Source organism: Bombyx mori, chromosome 13 (genome assembly GCF_030269925.1).
Source record: "Bombyx mori chromosome 13, ASM3026992v2".
Classification (NCBI taxonomy): Eukaryota; Metazoa; Arthropoda; class Insecta; order Lepidoptera; family Bombycidae; genus Bombyx; species Bombyx mori.
The window spans coordinates 16200396-16224579 of record NC_085119.1 but is presented as its reverse complement, the minus strand read 5'-3'; the positions used below and the strand labels follow the sequence as shown (position 1 = coordinate 16224579).

At 39.1% G+C, this 24184-nt stretch overlaps 1 protein-coding gene across 2 annotated transcripts; it reads left to right on the top strand.

Annotated features, from left to right (window-relative positions):
* The first annotated feature begins 144 nt into the window (after positions 1-144).
* LOC101737544 (arylsulfatase B) lies at positions 145-23857 on the top strand. Of its 2 annotated transcripts, XM_038015077.2 has the most exons (12): positions 145-304; positions 3962-4121; positions 7043-7202; positions 8463-8557; positions 9376-9443; positions 11047-11200; positions 12355-12512; positions 18386-18534; positions 20519-20661; positions 21304-21454; positions 22613-22732; positions 23314-23857. In XM_038015077.2, the coding sequence occupies exons 1-12, from the start codon at positions 170-172 to the stop codon at positions 23483-23485; spliced, it is 1665 nt and encodes a 554-aa protein (XP_037871005.1). In that variant the 5' UTR covers positions 145-169; the 3' UTR covers positions 23486-23857. The 2 variants fall into 2 exon arrangements, with proteins under 2 accessions (XP_037871005.1, XP_062527901.1); XM_062671917.1 differs by lacking the exon at positions 3962-4121 and having other exon boundaries at positions 171-304.
* Positions 23858-24184: the final 327 nt, after the last annotated feature.

The following is a 24184-nucleotide window of genomic DNA, read 5'->3' as shown; positions in this document are numbered from 1 at the left end:
GCTACTTCTTTTAGACTAGCTTCGCCCCGCGGCGTCACCCGCAGTTATTGTCGTACCGCGCGCAACATGGCGGGACTCGCCTATTCAATAATAAAATTTAATGTTTCCGAAGCGAAGCGAGGGCGGGTCGCTAGTTGTAAATACAAAGCTGTATGATATACTCGAACGTATGTCGGTCGTCACTGTCGTCAGTCATTCACTGATACGTTTCTGTGAAGAGATGTCGTGGTTAGTGCTGATTGTGATATTGGGTGTCGCGTCGGCTACTAGACCTAATATAATTTTCTTTTTGGCGGACGATCTCGTGAGTTTTTATTTTATTTTATGTGAATCGTTTTATACGTTCGTTTTTACAAAATTTTATGTGTGTACTGTTAAAAAAATATTACTTGTAAAAATCTTTGCTTTTTTTAAAGTAAAATTACTTTAATTAAATAATAATATTGAATAATTTCCATTGCTCGCATTAGTAGTAATAGTTTCTAAGCAATGTAAAAGGCTTTTGCTAGGGTTCGTGTTAGCAACATCGTCAGGTTTGAGCCCTGTGAGGTCACCTACTAGTTAAGGTTACGCTAATATGGTCTCTTTAGACCCTAGACATTAGCTTAGGTAGGAAAAAAAAAAGTAAAAGTCTATACGATCTCACCGTGTGGACGAGAACCGGGTGCGAAATGAAGACATGTGGTGCTCTTGATCACAAACACACAACATATTGTAAAAGTCGCTGTCGAAATAATATTATGACGCCCTGCCCAAGATCAATGTTTTTAAAATCAGCTGACGCGCGGGTCAACGTCCTGCGGTCTCCTGTGAGGCGGGGCAAAGCAGCTTTGTTGTAGATTACGGATTCGTTCAATACTTACTTAAGACAAGCTATGCTTAGATGTTTTTATTGCTCTCGACCTATCTGGTTATAAGTAGTGCCCTTAGTCCTTTTATAGCAACTTTTTTTTTTTATTGCTTAGATGGGTGGACGAGCTCACAACCCACCTGGTATAATTACAGAGGCTGCCCCACCCTTCAAACCGAAACGCATTACTGCTTCACGGCAGAAATAGGCAGGGTGGTGGTACCTACCCGCGCGGACTCTCAAAGAGGTCCTACCACCAGTCTGTCCCACATTTCGGACTAGAATACATGATTACTTAGTAGCATAAAGAGGCAGATTGGTGCTGCCTGCATTGGCCCACAGCCTTCCAATGAGAATGGAGCCAGTGGCCAAAAGTGGTAGTACACTATTAATTTTGAGTTGGTAGCTCGCGGGCTCCTCTAGAAACGTTTTTACAATTTCGACCAAGGGCGAGCTTTCGCTACAATTTTCGCAACTTTAAATTTATATAGATAATACAATATAACTCAGGGCATGCTTCGTTGTGACCATCTCCAAATCATTTTCTTTTGTGTTTTTTTGGTTTAGTAAATATTGCCGGGCTTTCTTGCTAGTGCTATGACCATAAAGCCATAAATTTTGAAATGTCAATTATTAAAATCTTATTTACATGTAACCCGCCCAAAGCACAACATTTCAATATTGCTCACACCATTATTTAATAGGTTTTTTTACCAAGGTTTTATGGCGCTTAAAACAGCGTTGCAATATCTAGAACTCATTAAACGAGAAAAACCTTTCGAACTACGTTCTAGTACCCGTTAAATTATTGTTAATATGTAACGTAAATGGCCGTGAATGTTTAAAACAATACGTAACAAAATTTCAAACCGTTTATATATTTTATATAAAAACATAAGTGTAATTCTTAACACTTCTTTTTCTTGTAATTTTACTGGTGGTAGAACTTCTTGTGAGTCCGCGCGGGTAGGTACCACCACCCTGCCTATTTCTGCCGTGAAGCAGTAATGCGTTTCGGTTTGAAGGGTGGGGTAGCCGTTGTAACTATGCTGAGATCTTAGAACTTATATCTCAAAGTGGGTGGCGCATTTACGTTGTAGATGTCTATGGGCTCCAGTAACCACTTAACACCAGGTGGCCTGTGAGTTCGTCCATTCATCTAAGCAATAAAAAAAAACAGATAGATATATGTATGTATGTTTGTGGTTGACGAAATACGTAGATATCTATTTAGCATATTTTACTGAAACCCGTCACTAAATCCTATTTTTCGTTTATGGCACACGCTATTTCGTGCGTGGTAAGTTACTTAACTGTGTCCAATTTGAATATGTTGAAAATTTTTTAAAACGTTTTTTTAGAATCTCTAGGAATCGATCCGATCAGTACCTAACTAAAATTGAACAAACTACTAAAATTATACTTATAAAAACCATTTAGAAATAGCAGTCGTTAACCCCAAAATGAGCCGTAGAAATTCCGCTAATTTATCAATAGCTAGGGTTCGGCTACAGTATCGAGTTACGACTTCTACTACATCTATATATTAATACGTGAAGCAAAAACTTTGTATGCCTTTTCACGAAAATTGCGCGGACGGAGGAGTATGAAATTTTTCACACTTATAGAGAGTATAGAAAAGAAGTGCACAATGCACACAATGCACAATTTTTTAAAAATAATGCATAAAAGATACATTAAATCAATAAAGAAAACATTACACACACTACATACCATGTATTTGACGCACTATTTACACACTATTTATTGTCAAACTTTTGTTCTTGACGTCTGTTGTCAAATTGAGAATAGAATATGGTTTGTCTTTGTTAATATTTTTTATAGTGTAGTCTTGGCGAAATTTGTGATTATAGAAGTATAAAATACAATCATAATAGTGTACAAACTTACAATTCCAATTAATTATAGTCGAATTTCGACTACTGCGGGACCTCTAGTCCCTATTATTCGTGCAAAGCGGTCCCTTTTTCCTTGTAAAACTGTTTTGTTTGGCAGACAGGAAAATAAACTACTCTTGTTTGATTAGAAAGCGTAGGCAGTACAAAAAAGCGCGCAGAACGGCGGTCCGTAGAATATACTATAACTACTTTTTGAGGAAAGGAAAAAGAATAGAAAAAATCGTCAGAGACTGTAATCGATAAATAATGTAAAGTACATCATAATATATAATCAAGCACAAACTAGCCCATCCTTACCCCTGTGTGCTACTTTCTGCGAGTCTCTTCCCTTCGTTTGCCGCTAGGGCTGTTGTTCCACCTCGGTCCTTCTCTTCTCCCCTTCTTCCTCACAGGAGGCGCCGGAGTCCAACATAACCCGGTCCGTTACCCCCCTCGACCGGATATCCGTAAATGGATTCCCCAGCGTTAAAAAAAAGGGCTGATGTTCCAACTCCGTACGAATTCGAGCTAACTTTTACGCGATCGAGAACGTTAAAAAACTCCTACTAAGCACACAGATTCTTCTATTAAGTACGTAACCTATTTACTACCTACTTACTACTATTACCTATTACTCCACCTAGTCGAAAAACTTTCGTCGTATACAGCTTTTTGTATTTTTTTTACTGCATAGGTTGGTGGACGAGCTCACAGCCCACCTGGTGTTAAGTGGTTACTGGAGCCCATAGACATCACAACGTAAATGCCGCCACCCACCTTGAGATATGAGTTCTAAGGTCTCAGTATAGTTACAACGGCTGCCCCACCCTTCAAACCGAAACGCATTACTGCTTCACGGCTGTAACAGGCGTCGAAATACAGTTTTCGAATCACAGTCAAAAGACTACAATGACCACCATACCTTGTACTTATAATGTATTATTATATTCAAAAAGATTTGATCCGAGTGTCTACCGATGAATAAATAGTTAATTAAAGTCAAACAGTTATGAATTTGACCTTTATGCAGTTATTGTAACGCTATCGTAATGCATGTGGATATTTTTCTTAACACGTATAGAATACTTAAACTCTAAGAATGGCACAACTTTAAGTGTTAAGTTGTAGCCCACTTTCACACAAGCGGCTTGACCGTCACCTACAGTTACAAATTCTTATATTTACATTGAGCAAAATTATGTCTACAATCCAGGGCTGGAACGATGTCGGCTTCCACGGCTCCAATCAGATTCCGACCCCTAATTTGGATTCTCTGGGTGTCTCCGGGCTGATGCTCCATAACTACTACACGTCTCCGATCTGCTCACCTTCAAGAGCTGCCCTTATGACTGGGAAATATCCCATACATACAGGTAAACTTACATTGTAATATATTATGATAATATTATTGTTCATACAAATAATATTGTTATTATAATGTATAATGTAATACATTACATTGTATATATTGTGTATTATAAATAATCATTACAGTCTGCGACTAAAAAAAAATCATAAAATTATTGCCACCTACAATAAAATGAGATTAAGACTGACCTTTACACGCTTTATGCATTTATAACACGAGTAGTTAACATTGTTTGCATGACATTTGTTAATACAGTGTTTTACGAAAAAAAAACCAGCATTTAACCAAATAACCTATTTCATTATTGTATTTAGTTTTTTTTCCCTACCTATGCTGATAGCCCTGAGAGGCTATTTAAGCTTCTTGACGTGTAGGTGAGCTCACAGGGCTCAAACCGGGAGTGTTGCCAACACTGGCCCTAGCAAGAGCAGTGCTTCAAAGAATCAACCACCGGATCGAAAACGCGACCCACTGGGAAGATCCGGCGAGAAACTCAGTGGGCTGTGTCTATGGGTTAATTCACTCGTCGAGCCCTTCGTCGCAAGCGACGGGTTCGACTAAGACGATGACTGGTGCTTGGGGTACCTAAAAGCATCGTTAGTGGATCGGGAGGATCCAAAATGACGTGTTTTGAGCGACGTCAACTGTTTACGAGGACGATGACCGGACAGTTATTAGTTATTTTGATAAATAACGTTGCTTGTATCTTAAGAATTCTGTTAATAAATATGCACACATAATTCTTGATTAATGTCGTCATAAAATATTCATTCAATGAAAAAAATATTTCTAAGTCCAAACAGCTTAAAGTGTACCTACTTGCATGAAAATTAAAAGAATCATGATTTTTATGTACTTGGTTAGTTTAGTTCGGTATTGTGTATGAAGAAGTGATGGTTTGCAGATAAGCATCTCGCATGCACCTGAATACATTTATTATTTGTATAGCTGGCTGCACTACTTAAATTTCGAATAACCACCTCCTGTATATATGCCCACACGTACGTCGGTTTCCCGTCGCCAGAGCGGAAGGCACGCGCTTTGGGATCGAATAAAATTTTAATTATTCCCAGAGAAATTCGCTTCTCCTAAATCGTCTAAAAATTTTTAACTACACATTCCCCTTTCCAGTCCAGCGGCCACCATCACATCACCACGACGTCATGACACCGTAACCACCATGCGGGGCTTGTGACCGTATACATATAATAGACAAGTTCGAATTCATTTAGCGTGGTATGTGCTTGGCACCTGTTACGAGTGAAATACAAAGGGGAGTGATTTGAATAAACCGTTAGCTCCCTGCTTGACTAATAACTTCCCGCCATTAACATCCAACCATATGAGATATTATTATAGTGTCGGTATTAAGGTTATAAAAAATTGATCCTTGAATGTGCTAGGAATAAGTTGCAAATTCATTCAAACCGTATGAAACTTAAAACCGTAATCTACAACACACTGCTATGTTAAATGTGCTAATGTAAATTCTGAAGCTTGGAGTTAAAGATGATTTTGGTATGACATATCTTCCGAGGGTTACAACACTTACAACAAACAAATACTCAATGGAATACTAAGTTTACCAGTATGCAAAATGATGTACCTGTATTATTTTATTCGGTATTCGCGAGTTCTACACATAATTATAACTCTTCTTTTTCTTTTTCTCCACCTTATCCCACTAGGTGGGTTCGGCACAGCGAATTTTTCTATTCCATTCTCTTCTATCAACCGTCATCTCAACACTCACTCCTCTCTCTCTCTCATATCGTCATTCACACACTCCATCCATGTCTTCTTAGGTCGACCTCTTCTCCCTCTACCTTGCACTATAATTTCCATACATCTCCTAGTCACATGCATCTTCTCTCTACGCAGCACATACAACGCTAACAGTTCGCTCTTTAATTTTTTGACTATCGGGGCTACTTCCACACTTCCTCTGATATACTCATTCCTTATCTTGGCCATTCTTGTCACTCCACACATCCATCTCAACATTCGCATCTCTGCCGCATGCCCTCCTCTTTCTTGCTTTACTTTCGTCACCCCACATTCAGATTCATACAGCACGACAGGTCTAATGATCGTTTTGTAAATTTTCCCCTACATAATGAAAACTACTACGACTTAATCTAGCGAAAAAAAGGGTTTTTAATTTACGTTATCTTATTTCCGACGTCTCGATACTTTACAGTTTTCGTGGTCACGGACGACTATGGTGTTGTTCTTAGACATTTGATTATTGTGCTATTGCGTTTATACAATTACAAATTATAGTTAACAGCAATATTTGCCATAATAGCCATATTAGTGAATATGGCAAGCGGCGCGCAACATCTGGGCTGATGTTTTGATGCCTTTTTCAGAACAATGTGTCTCAGTCATTCCTTCTCAGCTAACACCTCACCAAACTATAGCGCGATAATGCTCACATTGTACCCTACTGACCCATCGAGAAGCTTCTGTAGTTTTGAGCTAAAACAGATTAATTTTGTCGAATTCCGAAAAAAAATTCCCGTGTTTTCCAACGCTATGCCGTATCCTCTAAAAAAAATTATTATCTTATTTCTTTTTAAATCATCGATAATGATAATTGCTTACCTTTGCTGCGCATTCTGAGTTTTTAAATAAACAGCATAGTTCTGGGTGCTTCATTAATTAATACCCTTTAAATAGACAGCATTACGATTTCGAGCAGAAAGTTTTTCGGCTTATTTTCTTCACCACATGAATTACCATTTAATTAAGTGTGCCTATCAATTATCCTATGATATTTGATTTCCCAACACACCCACTTTATTTGTGTTTATTCTCATGGATCTTTCGAAGCTGCATTGAAATTATAAGCCTTATGTTCAAAAGACGTTGCCAAAAAGTTACGGGCACTTGTGTTTCTTTATCTTTATTTTTGTTTTCTAGGTATGCAGCACGGTGTAATATACGGCGCGGAGCCCCGAGGTTTACCCCTCAACGAGAAAATACTGCCACAATATTTAAAGGATTTAGGTTATAAAACGCATTTGGTGGGGAAATGGCATCTCGGGAGCTACAAAAAGGAATATTTGCCTTTGAATCGAGGGTGCGTTTGAGACCTTATGGCTTTTGCGTTGTTTTTTTTTTTATCGCGTTGGTAGGTGAACAATAATCCCATCTGGTGTAAACTGGCTACCAGTGTCCATATACGTATAGTATAAACGCATCCTCTTCCTTAAGATATGAGCCTCAATTATAATTTTTATCATACATTGATAACATTTCAGTCCACTGACCGGAACACATTCCTAATTTACCGCTTTTTCATTTATTGGTTAGATGGGTGGACGAGCTCACAGCCCACCTGGTGTTAAGTGGTTACTGGAGCCCATAGACATCTACAACGTAAATGCGCCACCCACCCTGAGATATGAGTTCTAAGGTCTCCGTATAGTTACAACGGCTGCCCTACTCTTCAAACCGAAACGCATTACTGCTTCACGGCAGAAATAGGCGGGGTGGTAGTACCCGTACGGACTCACAAGAGGTCCTATCACCAGTAATTACACAAATTAAAATACGCTTTAATACGCTTCTTCCTACTTCGGTGTCACATATCCGTGCAATCTTACAAAAGCACTTAAATTGACTGAGTTGAATTTAAGTCGATTCTAATATACTGAGGTGTATCGGTAACGGTAAATTGTCGTTGTGATTCTTTTGGAATTTAATAAAAAAAACAGGATATATTCAAGCTAACTTTTGTGGTTCAAGGTTACGCGCCGACCAGTTTCAATGGCTAGCGTTAGAATCAAGGATATGTATCTGGATATAATGAATAAAACAACATATTTTGATTCACTCTACATTTCTTTATTTAATCATAAAAAATTACTAATGAGTTATTCAGCTGATTATCAGTGAAACTAATTATTAGTAATCCTGTGATTAAGTAAGTTAAGAATTCACAATACACTTAAAACGACTTTATGCCCTAAACACGTCATTACGGATCCTCCCGATATATTAACAGTGCTTTTAGGTACCTACCTCAAGCACCGCTCACCGTCGCCAAGCCCTCGACGAGTCAACTATAGACAACAAACCCATAGACACAGCCCACTCAGTTTCTCGCCGGATCTTCTCAATGGGTTGCATTTCCGATCCGGTGGTAGATTCTGCGAAGCACTGCTCTTGCTAAGGCCAGTGTTAGCAACACTCCCGGTTTGAACACCATGAGCTCACCTACTCGCCCAGTTACGCTGGCATAGCCTCTCAAGGCTATAAGCTTAGGTACAAAAAGAAAAAAAGTGGACTTTACCACATTAATCAACAGTTACTTGAACATTCCAAACAATTTGATTAGGTTCGATAGTCACGTCGGTTTCTGGACTGGAAGGATCGACATGTACGACCACACGACCATGGAGCAGGGATCGTGGGGAACCGACTTCAGGAGAGGTAAATCATAAGCATGTTAATGATTAATGATTATTAGACAGTAGTTCGGTTTTTTTTATTGCTTAGATGGATCCTACCTTATCTCTTGTTACTTTGCTGAGCTCTCTTGTCCCAGCCGGTATTAAGTGGTTACCGGAGCCCATAGACTTCTACAATGTAAATGCCGACACCCACCTTGAGATATAAGTTCTAAGGTCTCAGTATAGTTATAACGGCTGTCCCACCCTTCAAACCGAAACGTATTACTGCTTCACGGCCGAAATAGGCAGGGTGGTGGTACCTACCCGTGCGAACTCACAAGAGGCCCTACCACCAGTGATGACGCAAATTATAATTTTGCGGGTTTGGTTTTTATGACACGATGTTATTCCTTCACCGTGGAAGTCAATCGTGAATATTTGTTAAGTACATATTTCATTAGAAAAAATTGGTACCCGCCTGCGGGATTCGAACACCGGTGGATCGCTCGATGCGAATGCACCGAACGTCTTATCCTTTAGGCCACGACGACCTCGGTAAGGACTGTATTTTAAGGTGACGTACAGAACTATTTACCTTCAGCTGCTCAGTTCAACTCGAGGTCTGAGATTAGAGTCTCAATGGTTTTGAAACGATGTGAAACCTAACCCATACGTCAGTCCACTGAGTTTCTCGTCGGATCTCGTCAGCGCGTCAGCGCGTTTCTGATCCGGTAGTAGATGCATTCGGGAAACAGCTGCCCTTGAGCTCTCCTTCGGAGGCAGATGTACGCTATATACATATGCATATGTATATAAGGCAGGTGCCTGTTTTATTTGGATAATTTGATTTACCTTCAGGTTTCGAGGTAGCTCACGATTTGTTCGGTGTCTACGCCACAGATGTCTACACCGACGAAGCTATTAAAGTGAGTATATTTTTAAACAATCGAATATGGGTTCTTATCACGGTTTTTAAGTTATAATTTTATAAATGGGAACTAATCAATAGTAAAAATCGTGATAAGAGCTCATTGGATAACAGTGTCTTTAATGCTGCTATTCGCGAAACATTAAGACAAACTGTTCTACAGAGCTGCTACACCAGACTGCCCAAGCTTTTGCATAAGATAAACGATTGTGTGTGTGTGTTTTTTTTATTGCTTGGATGGGTGGACAAGCTCACATCCCACCTGGTGTTAAGTGGTTACTGGAGCCCATAGACATCCACAACGTAAATGCGCCACCCACCTTGAGATATAAGTTCTAAGGTCCCAAGTATAGTTAGATAAAACGGCTACCCCACCTTTCAAACCGAAACGCATTACTGCTTCACGGCAGGAATAGGCAGGTTGGTGGTACCTACCCACGCGGACTTCAAGAGGTCCTACCACCAGTAATTACACAAATTATAATCTTGCGGGTTTCATTTTTATTACACGATGCTATTCCTTCACCATGGAAATCACGGAATAGACGTGGTGGAAATCAATCGTGAACATTTTTTGAGTACGTATTTTATTAGAAAAATTGGTACCCGCCTGCGGGATTCGAACACCGTTGCATCGCTAGATACGAATGCACCGGACGTCTTATCCCTTAGGCCACGACGACTTTAAACGAAATAGTTAGGTTTGGTTAGTAGGCTACAGCAAAGCCTGGGACACAACCAAGCCAACAGATACTCTGAGGATCGCCATTTAATTGTCATTTAATGATGACCATGTCATAGCGCTTTAGGACTATTAAGGTTTGAACTTTCTTCGAATCCAGAGACTGTTGGTTACATCGCAACGATTCCTGGCATGTGCTGACGCTGTTGTGCGTAATTTTATACAAAATTTCATTTAAAAAATATCTGCTGTTTTTTTAAATAGTACATATATCTGTACCGTAACTACCTACCTGCTTTTTCAGAAATTCTCTAGATAGGAACGTTTGTCTGAAAGAGATTGCTTACAGGGATAAGACCGTCTATTGTAAAGTGGTTGTAGTGTAATGACAATATTAATTGTGTTTTGGTCTGCAATACAGTATACTGAAGAATAAAAACTGAGAACTTATAACTATTATCTCAAGGTGGGTGGTGGTATTTACATTGTAGATATCTATGGGCTCGGGTAACCAGTTAACATCAGGTGGGCCGTGAACTCGTCCACGCACCTATGCAATAAAAATAAATAAAAGAATACTCTCTATTTCTCTCTCTAAAAAAAATTATCGTCACGGTGCCAGTTTATTTTATAAACATTTAATAAAAATCGAACTGTCTGAATATTCTCCTTTTTTTTCCTACCTAACCCGATAGCCTTGAGAGGCTATTTCAGCGTAACCTTAACTAGTAGGTGTGCTCACGGGGCTCAAACCGGAGTGATGCTAACACTGACCCTAGAAGAGTAGTGCTTCGCAGAATCTACCACTGAGAAGATCCGGTGAGAAACTCAGTGGGCTGAATATTTATTATGTTTTCGTAGTCGCAAAAAGACCTAAATTAGTCGAATGCTATTCATGGATGGTAAATTGTTTTTGAAGGTGGTAAATTCTCACAATAAAAGCGAGCCCCTGTTCCTGATGCTGGCCCACTCGGCCGTGCACAGCGGCAACCCTTACGAACCGATCCGCGCCCCGCAGAAGCTGATAGACGCCTTCAAGTACATCGACGACTCTGCCAGGCAGAAATTTGCAGGTAATTTGAATTTATTTGATCATTGTTCAAGGTCTTCGTCAAATGTTTTTGGACAATGAAAGTTTTGGTCCTAATGTTGCAATGCAATGTATATAGGCAAATGGTAGGCAGCGGCTTGGCTCTGCCCCTGGCATTGCTGATGTCCATGAACAACGGTAACCGCTTACCATCAGGTGTGCCGTATGCTTGTCTGCCTGCAAAGGTGATAATTTTTTTTTTTGTTTTTTTTTAAATGTGTTTAGCGCGATTTTCATTTTTCTCGAACATTTCTTTTTCTAACGTAACTGTCGCCACAAGTTTTTTTGGTATTCAAAATCTGGATGTACCTTATTGTCAAATACTTAGCAAAGATCGGTTTTAGACACACATGGCTCGTATTACCCACGTATATTTAAAGTACCTACATTTATTATGAATATTTTATTTCTCAATGTAGGTTATCAGTATAACAATTCAATACACTGCATCGCGGCCATAGATAAACGAATTGCATTAAACGGAATTCAATTGTTATCAATAAATTAATATATGTAATCTACAATATGAAAATAAATTCCAATACCTAATTGGTATTGTTTTTTGCAATCAAATTTATATTAAAAAAATGTTTTTTCTGTATAATCATTAACAATAATTAAACACTTATTTATGTTAAGTAACTTTGTATATTTAATTTACTTTATACCAGTAATAAAATATTTATTTTTGAATCATCGTGGTTAGAGAACCGGTACATTCGTATCGAGTGATCCGAATCCCGCAGGCAATTTTTCTAATAAAATACGTGCTTAATAAATGTTGACAATTTACCTTCACGCTGAAGGAATATCACCGTGCATAAATATGAAACCCTCAAAAATTATATTTTGCATAATGCGGACTCACAAGAGATCCTACCACCAGTGATTACGCAAATTATAATTTTGCAGGTTTGATTTTTATTACACGATGTTATTCCTTCACTGTGGAAGTCAATCGTGAACATTTGTTAAGTACGTATTTCATTAGAAAAATTGGTACCAGCCTGCTAGATTCGAACACCGGTGCATCGCTCACCACGAATACACCGAACGTCTTATCGTTTAGGTCACAACGACTTACGATAACTTAAATAAAAAGGCAGTTCTAATTAGCATCGCCAATTTTAATTTCAGCGGTTCTATCGAAACTGGACGAGTCCGTAGGCAAAGTGGTCAAGGCTCTGCACACGCGGGGCCTCTTGGAGAACTCAATAGTTGTCTTCAGTACGGATAACGGAGGTCCCGCCGCTGGTTTCAACGATAACGCAGCCTCTAACTACCCGCTCAAAGGAGTAAGTACGTATTTGATAATCAGTTCAAACTTTTGTACACATTTAATTTATAATATATGTCGGCGTTACGCCAGGGTTTTCACACATAGGGTATTTTACAATGAAGATACAATTCTATTAAAGTTTAACATTAGTTGTTTATTACAAAAAGCTACGTCTTAGTTCGTACACAATTAGCCATTTTGTGTTGGTTATAGCAACTACAACTTCTTTTATACAAAAAAATGTAATGACTGCGAAACAATTCACAAAATATGGCTTAATATTCACAATACATATTTTAGTGATTTTTACATGACTCTGACATTAATTTATTTTACATAAATTACTTTTAACTAATATAAACTAACATTGTTATTATGCAGCCTAATAATATATGGCGCCAAGAACATCATTGTTCCACCTGATAGTTGTCTGGAAGAGATCGCTCTTAGCGATAAGACCGCCAATTGTACTTTTTTGTATTTAATGTTTTGCATTGCTTATTTTTTTGGTGTACAATAAATAAGACTCTCCCTGTCTCTCTCTTTCTCCCTGTTTTTTTTTACAATATCGCGCTTCGATTCATGTTCATTAGAACTCACTGAAAGATTTGGTTTATGAATCTCGTACCAAAAATTGAGGCCTGTTTGAATTAGGATTACTTTGGTTTATTTTGATGCTCTCCTGGTATGAAGATATTTTGAGTTACGTATTTGAGAGAGAAGGGTTTTTTTTCTTATGAATAAGATTGATCATTGAAGGCTGATTAATTTAGGCGAAAATCGCGAGCATGTTCAGGCTTCGATGAATACTTATAGCAGCAAGGCGGCTATGAGTTCGTTTACTGAACTATGTCCTGTGGCGGTAGCCATCATAGAACAAAAGATATATTTTCACAGATGCCTGAATCCTACCAAAGACAATTTCAAATTAACAAGTTCAGTTTGCTTAGTGAGAGTTTTTTAATTTCTTGTAAAAGTTATATAAATATAGTTATATTAAAGCATATAGAGCTACAATATTTGGACCGTCCCATCGGTCTACCGAGCAATTTCACCTAATAGAAAGGCCACTGAAATTATATATGTTACACTTACACAACAAAATATTCTTCAAGACGAATGCACCGGACGTCTTATCTGTTAGGCCACGACGGCTGTTCGTTAGTCTCGCTAAAACTCGAGAACGGCTGGACCGATTTGGCTAATTTTGGTCTTGAATTATTTGTGGAAGTCCAGAGAAGGTTTAAAATGTATAATAAATATGAAAATGCTCGGAATTAAATAAAAATAACAATTTTGTTTTTCCTTTGGCGTGTCCCCCGTCGGACGAATTCCTTTTGTTTGTTTTAAGTTTATTTTATACAATAGTTTAGGTCTTTGATTTATCGATTGAGGCATTACGAAGTCTGTCGGGCAGTAAGTGATTAAAAAAAATACATCGAAACATGAAGTTTCGTAAAAATAGGGGGCGGTTCATGGGTTTGGCACACAGGCGCTGTCGGGGGTCTACGCGAGCCTGGCTGGAAGATATTTCCTTTGTCATTACTCCTAGACTTACTTTTAAACAATTACTAATTATTACGCCAACAATCCTTGGCTTAGAGACAAGAACATCGAAATGTAAGCCTGATTAAATAAAATCTCAACACCTAAATAAACACACGATCGTAAAACTTAACCTTTTTGTACGTGAGTTTTGTAATGTTGGTAATGTTGACTTAACGTAGTACCTACATACTTGTAATGGTTTGTTCGTTATTTTCTCATAATAAACCATAATTGTAAAATGCAGTTATTAATATCAGTTATTAGATTTAATGTTCAATATCTGCTCATTTGTTTTGCTAATGGTGGACAGTTGCTTATTTATTTAATATACCTAGTCAGGTCATAAATTCTGTCACATGTTTAATGTAAAATAATTGAAACAAGTTTATTCATTACGTAACAATTCATATACCAAAATGAACTTAACAAAACATAGATTCTTATGACACTAAAGTTTATTCAAAATGACCTCCGTGATTTTGAATACAGGCCTTCAATCTGCGCGGCCAGTCGTCTATCGCAGCACGAACGAGGTCCATGTCAATATCGGCGGCTGCCTTAATCAAGGATGTCTTGAGTGACTCCAAATTGGGATGAGGCTTTGAGCACGCCTTTTCCTCCAAGTGTTGCCATATCTTGTATTCTAACGGATTCAAATCTGGACTGGAGGAGGGCCAGTCTTCGTGCCGGATGAAGTCGATTTCACGTGCCGCCAACCAGTCTTGTGTGCTCTTCGCTCTATGAGCTGGCGCCGAATCTTGTCGGAATACCCAGTGCCTGTTATTGAACATGGTATGAGAAACAGGTTCCACAAGGTTCGTCAGGACTGTATTTTGATACACAACTGTATTCGTTTTTACACCTTTCTCACAAAAATCTACCTCTGTTAAGCCCCAATAAGAAACTCCCAACCATACCATGAGCGAGGATGGAAAATGACCTCGTTGGACACGCGGAATACGGTTGCTCGCTTCTTCACTACTGTGTGCGTACACCTTATCATTTTGTTTGTTGTAGCTCTCTTCTACGGTAAAAATTTTTTCATCCGAAAAAATAATTTCCCGATATTTTTTTCCCGCGTACCGCTTCAACAAAGCGCGGCATCTCTTCAGTCTCAGGTCCATTAGACGAGCCTTCAAACGATGTCCTGTTTTTCTTCGATATACCCGAAGCCCTAAGTCTTCATTTAACACCCTTTTCAACGTGGTTCTGCTTAACCCCATCTGAAGGGCCAACAGTTTCTGCTTACGTTTGGGATTTCTTTGAATTCGCGCCTCCACAGCTTTTATCACTGCTGTAATCCTAACAGACCGAGGGCGACCACTTCTTGACCTGTCATCTACACTAGAGTCTTCATTGTATCGTTTGATGGTACGATAAACGAATCTTTTGGTTATATTCAAATTTTTCAGTATGTTAAAAATTTGAATTGGCGCGTAACCGCAACGATGCAACGCAATAACTGCAACACGGTCTTCTTTAAGCGTCCACTCCATATTTAAAAATGAGTAAAAATTCTAAAAGTATACATTTTTATTTTCATGAACAATTCGAAATTCGAATTCAATAAACTTTTTTGTGGCCAGCATTCTAAAAGAAAAGTTTTTACTGTGTGACAATACTTATGACCTGACTAGTTATATTGTACACACAGCTGTTATAAGGAACACGACACGACAGGATACAGAGTACATTTATTTTATTGAAGTGAAACTTCCTTATCGGCGTTGGAAAAAAATTTACCGTCACATTTTTCGGTTACGCGTCACATTTTTCCGTTACGCGCCATCTTTTAATTAACGGCTGTATGTTCTGAAGTATGGATGCGCATTTGAGAAACCGACCTCATGTCTCAAGGTGGGTCACGGAATACATTTTGTAATTGCAATAATCCCAGGTAACCCACTTAATATCACGTGGACCGTGCTATTATTGTAATTACGTAAAATAATAGGAAGAAAAGTACCAGGGTATTATGATATCAAAGAGATGTATTATTATAACTTTACTCTGACGTACAGCCTTCTTTATTAATTAACGGCTGTATGTTCTGAAGTATGGATTCCGATTTGAGAAATTGACCTCATGTCTCCAGGTGGATTACGGAAATCATTTTGTAATTCCAATAATCTCAGGGAGCCCACTTAATAATATCACGTGGACCGTGCTATTTATTACTGTTATTACGTAAAATAATAGGAAGAAAAGTACCAGGGTATTATGATAGCAAAGAGATTTATTAATAATTAACGGCGGTATGTTCTGAAGCATGGTTTCGGATTTGAGAAATCGACCTCATGTCTCAAGGTGGGTCAAACTTCACGAACCTCAGGAACCCCATTTAACACCACGTGGACCGTGCTATTATTATTAATTTATAGGAAGAAAAGTACCAGGGTATTATGATATCAAAGAGATGTATTATTAAAATGCTGTAATAATCTTAGTAGCAAAAAGGTAAAGTGAAATAATTGTATTATTTGTATTCATGTCTATGATAATAAAATCCTTTTGTTTAAACTTTATCTAATTTAACTTTATTTAACCAATTTCTAGAAAGTTGCATGTAGATCATTTTTCGAAAAATAAGGCCATAAACAAGTTTCACTTCTTACGTGTGTACACTAGTACACGCACACATTTTTTTATTTATTTACTTATTTATTAGTTTATTTCGCATACAAATTTCACACTATGTATGTACTTTACTGTTTGTTTTCCAAATAAATAAATAAAAGGTGGAGTATAATATAATGCAATGTACAAAAAGTTGCTTTGGGTAAATTTAAAACTTATTCTGCTACTGTTACGAAATTAATCCTTTTTTTCCAAAATGAAGTTTCACTGCAAACCGTAGGCTTTACTTTAAAAATCCTTTCTCTAGTTTTTTCCTATTAATAAAAAAATACTTACCAAATTAAGAACTTTGCGGCTATTTCAAAAGCTACGCGTCACGATAATCCTCTCATCGTGGTCCCCTCTGACTGCATATCCTTTTTTTTTTCTCCTACCTCTGCTGATAGCCTTGAGAGGCTATTTCAGCTTCGGCCTAACATGTAGGTGAGCTCAAGGGGCTCAAACCGGAGTGTTGCTAACACTGGCCCTAGCAAAAGCAGCGCTTCGCAGATTCTACCACCGGATTGGACCCGCAACCCATTGAGAAGATCCGACGAGAAACTCAGTGGGCTGTGTCTGTGGTTAATTCGCGGTGACCGGTGACCGGTGCTTGTGGTACTTAAAAGCACCGTTAATTACTACATATCGGACTCAGGCTACGGGACCACGCAAAGCCGCAGTCACCCAAAACATGTCTTGTCAGATCCACTGTCGGTGCTTTTGATCCATTCCCGGTGCTTTTAGGCTTTTTTTATCGCTTATAGGGATGGACGAGCGCTAGGCCTACCTGGCGTTAAATGGTCACCGGAGCTCATAGAAATCTACAACGTAAATGCCGCCACCCACCTTGAGACGAGAGTTTTCAGGTCTTAGTTTATAACAGTACAACGGCTGTCCCACTCTTCAAATTGAAACGCATTACTGTTTCATGATAGGAATAGGCAGGGTGGTGGTACCTACCCGTGCGGACTCACAAGACGTCCTACCATCAGCACCGATCGTCGTTCTCGTCGAACAAGAGCTCGACACAACATAGCGAGTGTATCGCGGTATCCTCTCAGCGGGTCGCGATTTCGATCCGACGGTAGACTCAGCGAAGCACTGCTCTTTGTAGGGCAAGTGTTACCAAACTCTCTCAAGTAGACCAGCGCGAGCTCACCTGCCCGTCTGAACGTAACTGGAACAACCCCCTTACGCTACTAGCGATTAGGACAAAAAAATTCTGAATTTGTTATTGTAGCATAATTGTATAGTATTGTATCATATAACACAAGATATTTGACAAATGCCTGAATGTCATTCACGACATTTTCAAGATAAGCTTGCATATATACAAGTTTCGAACAACAGCATTCGGACCGTCGGTCTGCCGAGCAATTTATTACTGATGGTAGGACCTCTTGTGGATCCGCACGGGTAGGTACCACCGCCCTGCCTATTTCTGCCGTGAAGCAGTAATGCGTTTCGGTTTGAAGGGTGGGGCAGCCGTTGTAACTATACTGAGACCTTAGAACTTATTTCTGAAGGTGGGTGGCGCATTTACGTTGTAGATGTCTATGGGCTCCAGTAACCACTTAATACCACCGATTTAAGCAATAAAAAAAACACACCTGCTCGGTGGAAGATCTTCCGTTTTTCGTATATCTATCTTTTCGTATCTCTACATTACAACTGAACAAACCGCGGGATGTTTGAGAGTAAAACTTTAATTATTTACTGCTTAAGGTAAAGAACACATTATGGGAAGGCGGAGTCCGAGGGGCCGGGTTTCTGTGGAGCCCTCTACTGGACTCGAAGGCGCGAGTGGCGTACCAGAAAATGCATATATCGGATTGGCTACCCACCCTGTACAGTGCAGCGGGCGGTGACCTCAGGTATCCAGACTTGCATTGTTTTACTTCGCTCTACTTTTTTATGCTACCCTCCCTGTACAGTGCAGCGGGTGGTGACCTCAGGTATTCAGACTTGCATTGTTTTACTTCGCTCTCCTTTTTGATGCTACCCACCCTGTACAGTGCAGCGGGCGGTGACCTCAGGTATCCAGACTTGCATTGTTTTACTTCGCTCTCCTTTTTGATGCTACCCACCCTGTACAGTGCAGCGGGCGGTGACCTCAGGTATTCAGACTTGCATTGTTTTACTTCGCTCTACTTTTTTATGCTACCCACCCTGTACAGTGCAGCGGGTGGTGACCTCAGGTATTCAGACTTGCATTGTTTTACTTCGCTCTCCTTTTTGATGCTACCCACCCTGTACAGTGCAGCGGGCGGTGACCTCAGGTATCCAGACTTGCATTGCTTTACTTCGCTCTCCTTTTTGATGCTACCCACCCACCCTGTACAGTGCAGCGGGCGGTGACCTCAGGTATTCAGACTTGCATTGTTTTACTTCGCTCTCCCTTTTGTTGCTACCCACTCTGTACAGTGCAGCGGGCGGTGACCTCAGGTATCCAGACTTGCATTGCTTTACTTCGCTCTCCTTTTTGATGCTACCCACCCTGTACAGTGCGGCGGGCGGTGACCTCAGGTATTCAGACTTGCATTGTTTTACTTCGCTCTCCTTTTTGATGCTACCCACCCTGTACAGTGCAGCGGGCGGTGACCTCAGGTATCCAGACTTGCATTGCTTTACTTCGCTCTCCTTTTTGATGCTACCCACCCACCCTGTACAGTGCAGCGGGCGGTGACCTCAGGTATTCAGACTTGCATTGTTTTACTTCGCTCTCCCTTTTGTTGCTACCCACTCTGTACAGTGCAGCGGGCGGTGACCTCAGGTATCCAGACTTGCATTGCTTTACTTCGCTCTCCTTTTTGATGCTACCCACCCTGTACAGTGCGGCGGGCGGTGACCTCAGGTATTCAGACTTGCATTGTTTTACTTCGCTCTCCTTTTTGATGCAACTTTAGCATGTTATGGTTTCACGAGTATTCTCGTTTGGTAAATCTATACTAATAATATAAAGCTGAAGAGCTTGTTTGTTTGAAGGCGCTAATCTCAGGAACTACTGGTCCGATTTGAAAAACTCTTTCAGTGTTAGATAGGCCATTTATCGAGGAAGGCTATAGGCTATGTAACATCACGCTAAGACCAATACAAGCAGAGCACCAATAAATAATGTTTCAAAATCGGGTTTGGTCCGATTTGAAAAACTCTTTCAGTGTTAGATAGGCCATTTATCGAGGAAGGCTATAGGCTATGTAACATCACGCTAAGACCAATACAAGCAGAGCACCAATAAATAATGTTTCAAAATCGGGTTTTTTCCCCGTTGAGAGCTTCCGCTGCGTGCGCTGCAGAAACGGTTAAAGTTTCGCTAAAATAATGTATGACAGAATGGTTCCCCTTTAAAAGATCTAAAAAAAGGTCCACGACAACATATTATTATGTCTGTATGTTAAGGTTGGCTCACTATAACGTTTTTTATGCTAACCAAATTTGTTCTAAAATAAAGCATTATATTTGTGAACTATTCCATGCGGACGAAGTCGCGGGCAAAAGCTAGTGTATTGATAGTTGTGGTTGTAGCAACACCTTTTCGCTAGTTACAGACAGCGTCAGAACTCAACTAAGAAAAAGCGGCTCTATTCTATAGCCCTCTTATCGTGTTCACCCCTAACTACATACCCGACCGAAACGACCGGGCACCGGGAAAGTTTTTTGAAACATGATTGTTTTTGAGGACATAATATGATATCATAATCGCTTGAGGCTTCACAGTTACCGGTGGGCCTCAGCCTGATCCTGTAAATTTCTCTAGTTCGATTTATTCGTGGCTTTCGTTCCCTTATGAGTCTCATTCCCTTTTCATAAAACGGCTTCGGTGCTCACGCATTAATATATTTGATGATCATTCCGCAGCGTCCTTGAGAACCTGGACGGTGTGAACCAGTGGGACGCGTTGTCCAAGAACACAGAGTCTCCGCGCACCTCTGTATTGCACAATATCGATGACATCTGGGGTATTGCAGCTTTGACAGTTGATAAATACAAATTAATCAAAGGTAGGATTCGATGATTACTGGTTTCTTACACGTTTTTCTTAGTCTGTCTGGTAAGTAAGTATTTTTTGTTATTTTTTGGGCCTCTGGCATTGCTGAGGTCCATGGGCGACGGTAATCATTCACCATCAGGTATGCCGTATGCTCGTATGCCTACAGTAAAAAATAAAATAAAAAAATCATTAATATAGTCTGTGGTATACAGAAAGCCCGCCAAAACTAAAGCATATTAACCTACACTTTTAATATTCAAACTGTAAAATGGTGTATATTAGATTATTAATGCACGTTAAATAAAACTTTCATAGTTATAAGGAGATATACGACAAAGGGAAGAAAGATCTTCAACCGAACGGGTGTTATCGCTCGATAGACCGACGGTCCGAATGTTGTTCTTCGGAACTTGTTTAAGCAAGCTTATCTTGAAAATGTCGTAAGCGAGATTCAGGCATCTAGTCAAAATATATCTCGTGTTCTGTGATGGCTACCACCACATAATAATTGGTTTGCTTAACTAAACATCGACACGTACGTGGCATGTGGTATATAATCCGAAACCTACTATAACATACAGTACACACCATGCGTTTTATTGCTAAAGTCATGACAACGAATCTACTTACCTATTAGGCACTTTTTTATTAGGCACCATCTATAAAGGTGTTTGGGACAACTGGTACGGGCCAAGCGGGAGAGAAGGCGCTTACAATGCTAGTCTTTTATATGACAGCCACGCAGGAAGAATACTTGACAAACTTAATCTTATGCCCCCCAAAGAAAAGGTCATGGAGCTAAGGTATGGAATAATTTATTTTTATTTTTATTGCTTAGATGTGTGGACGAGCTCACAGCCCACCTGGTGTTAAGTGGTTACTGGAGCCTATAGACATCTACAACGTAAATGCGCCACACACCTTGAGATATAGTTCTAAGGTCTCAGTATTAGTCACAACGGCTGCCCCACCCTTCAAACCGAAACGCATTACTGCTTCACGGCAGAAATAGGCAGGGCGGTGGTACCTACCCGTGCGGACTCACAAGAGGTCCTACCACCAGTAATTACGCAAATTATAATTTTACGGGTTTGATTTTTATTGCACGATGTTATTCCTTCACCGTGGAAGTCAATCGTGAACATTTGTTAAGTACGTATTTCATTAGAAAAATTGGTACCCGCCTGCGGGATTCGAACACCGGTGCATCGATCGATACGAATGCACCGGACGTCTTATCCTTTAGGCCACGACGACTTCATTTCTCACGTACATACAGAACTATAAATTAGGTGTGTTATTGTTTTTACTCCAGTTAAGGGTAAACAGACAAAAAAATCACATAAACATAGATAATACACATAAATTAGTTTTAGCAATTCAAGCACTCAACAAAAATGTTTACGGGCGTCGGCCACTAGATGGCTTCACTTCGATTAGTTTCTCATTGCTTCTGTTGATGACAGTAACAAATTACCTATCCTATATTTTATTTTTAACGAAGGATTTTCTAAATTTTCAGAAACCACTAATTGATAATATTTAATCAATTTGTCTATAACAAATAAAGACTTCTATGATTTATAAATTATTTATTTTCTATGTTTAGTTACACTTTAGCAACATATAAGTTTAGGGGCATCCGCTACAAGATCGATAGTTTCGATACAAAAAAATATTTGTATTAAAGTATCATAGTTTCGGGGCCCATACATAATAATATTAATACATCTATCTTATGATATTTTTTAAGTACCTTACTTCTACAAAGTCCTGTCTCGTACTGAGTAGCCCCAAGCAGGAAAAAACATACGCTTCGCAAAGAGATAAGATGCACTGTTTTGTGGCGTATATTTCGAAAATGATCAAATGTTTTTTTTTTTAAAGAGAAAGTACTGAATTTTGAAGAAATATTTTGTTCGTATTTTTCGTGTATTATTTATTTGGATAATTGATTTCAGAGATGAAGCCACAGTGAAGTGCAACGACAGTATTGAAGTCATCCAGTGTAAGCCTCGAGATGCGCCGTGCGTCTTCAACATCGACGAGGATCCGTGCGAGAGAAGGAACTTAGCGCAACTGTAAGAGTTCACTGAGCTTTGTGCTTCTGGAGTTTATTTTGAAAATAATTTCAAACATATTCTTTATTACACCCTTTATATTAGCTTCACTTGTATGTATATTCGTATGTTTGTAACTGACTCCTTTAGACGCGATTTTGACCCTTATAAAAAATTTAACTAAAAAATGAAAAATAAATATTTATTAGTTTATAAAAACAAAAAACACGCTTTATATAAAATTCAACTAAAAAATAGAAAATAAATTTAAATTGAAAATATGTAGTGTAAAATATAGTTTATTGTAAAAAAAGTGTGGTAGGTAAACACGGTAGACGTGAAACTTATAAGATATAAATATAGATATACTAACTATCCCACTACACAGGAGCATACATATGGACAATCTTTAGTAGACGATAGTGGGGATGCTACGAAGAGTCGCACAAAGAGAAGAGGAGAACGTCTAATGTGTTCTATCTCATTCTCTCGCCGCCTGAATTCTATACATTTATGTGTTTGTGTCTCTATGGATTTATTTTTTCGTTTCATCGAGTTTGAAATCACAACAATTCTAAAGAAGTTTCACTTCAAAATTTTAGGTTACCAGAAGTACTTGAGAGTCTTCTGAGCGAAATGCACAAGCTGAACGTATCGGCCGTGGCGCCCAACGCCCAACCGATAGACGCCCGCGGCGACCCGCAGTACTGGGGCAGGGTCTACACTAACTTCGGCAACTACGAAACGCAACACGGCTCGAGCGTTTGTCTGTGATGTTACATATATATGAAGAACCTTACCATTGTCGGTATATTTACATATCGACGCTTGAAAGGCAAACGTGACTAAGCGACAATAACTGCTTTGTACATAAATGACAGGCAATAATCATATTCGATGCGCAAAAAATATATATTTCTAGGTCTATGAAAATCATTTCAATCCTACAGCTAGATTCGTTAAAATAGATTTTTTTTCAGGTATTTCAACTTTAAATTAGTCTACTGTAAAGTTCACGCATTGTCGCTTAGTCACGTTTGCCTTTCAAGCGTCGATATATATGAAGAACCTTACCATTGTCGGTATATTTACATTTATATATACACAAATTAACTTTATAAAATAAATAAATTAATAAAAGTTGTACATACGTAGTTTTACTTCGTAGTTTTTTTTTGTATTTCCTGCTGTCTCCAGCTGAAGGACTAAAGTAGGTATTGGTAGATTGCATGAAATATGAAACGTGAGTGAGTAGGTATACTCCGACGTTTGGTTGTGAAGAGACTAGAAAAGTATATTGACATTACATACCATCACGATTTCTAAAGTATTTTTAATACCTTTGTAAATAATGAGCATACGGTGAATTTTGTGATGAGTGGTCACCGTCGCCCATGACTCCGGAAAGCTACCGTTTATAACTGAAGATATTCCTCACTTTCATATTACCAGTTTTAGTAAAAAAAAAATGCG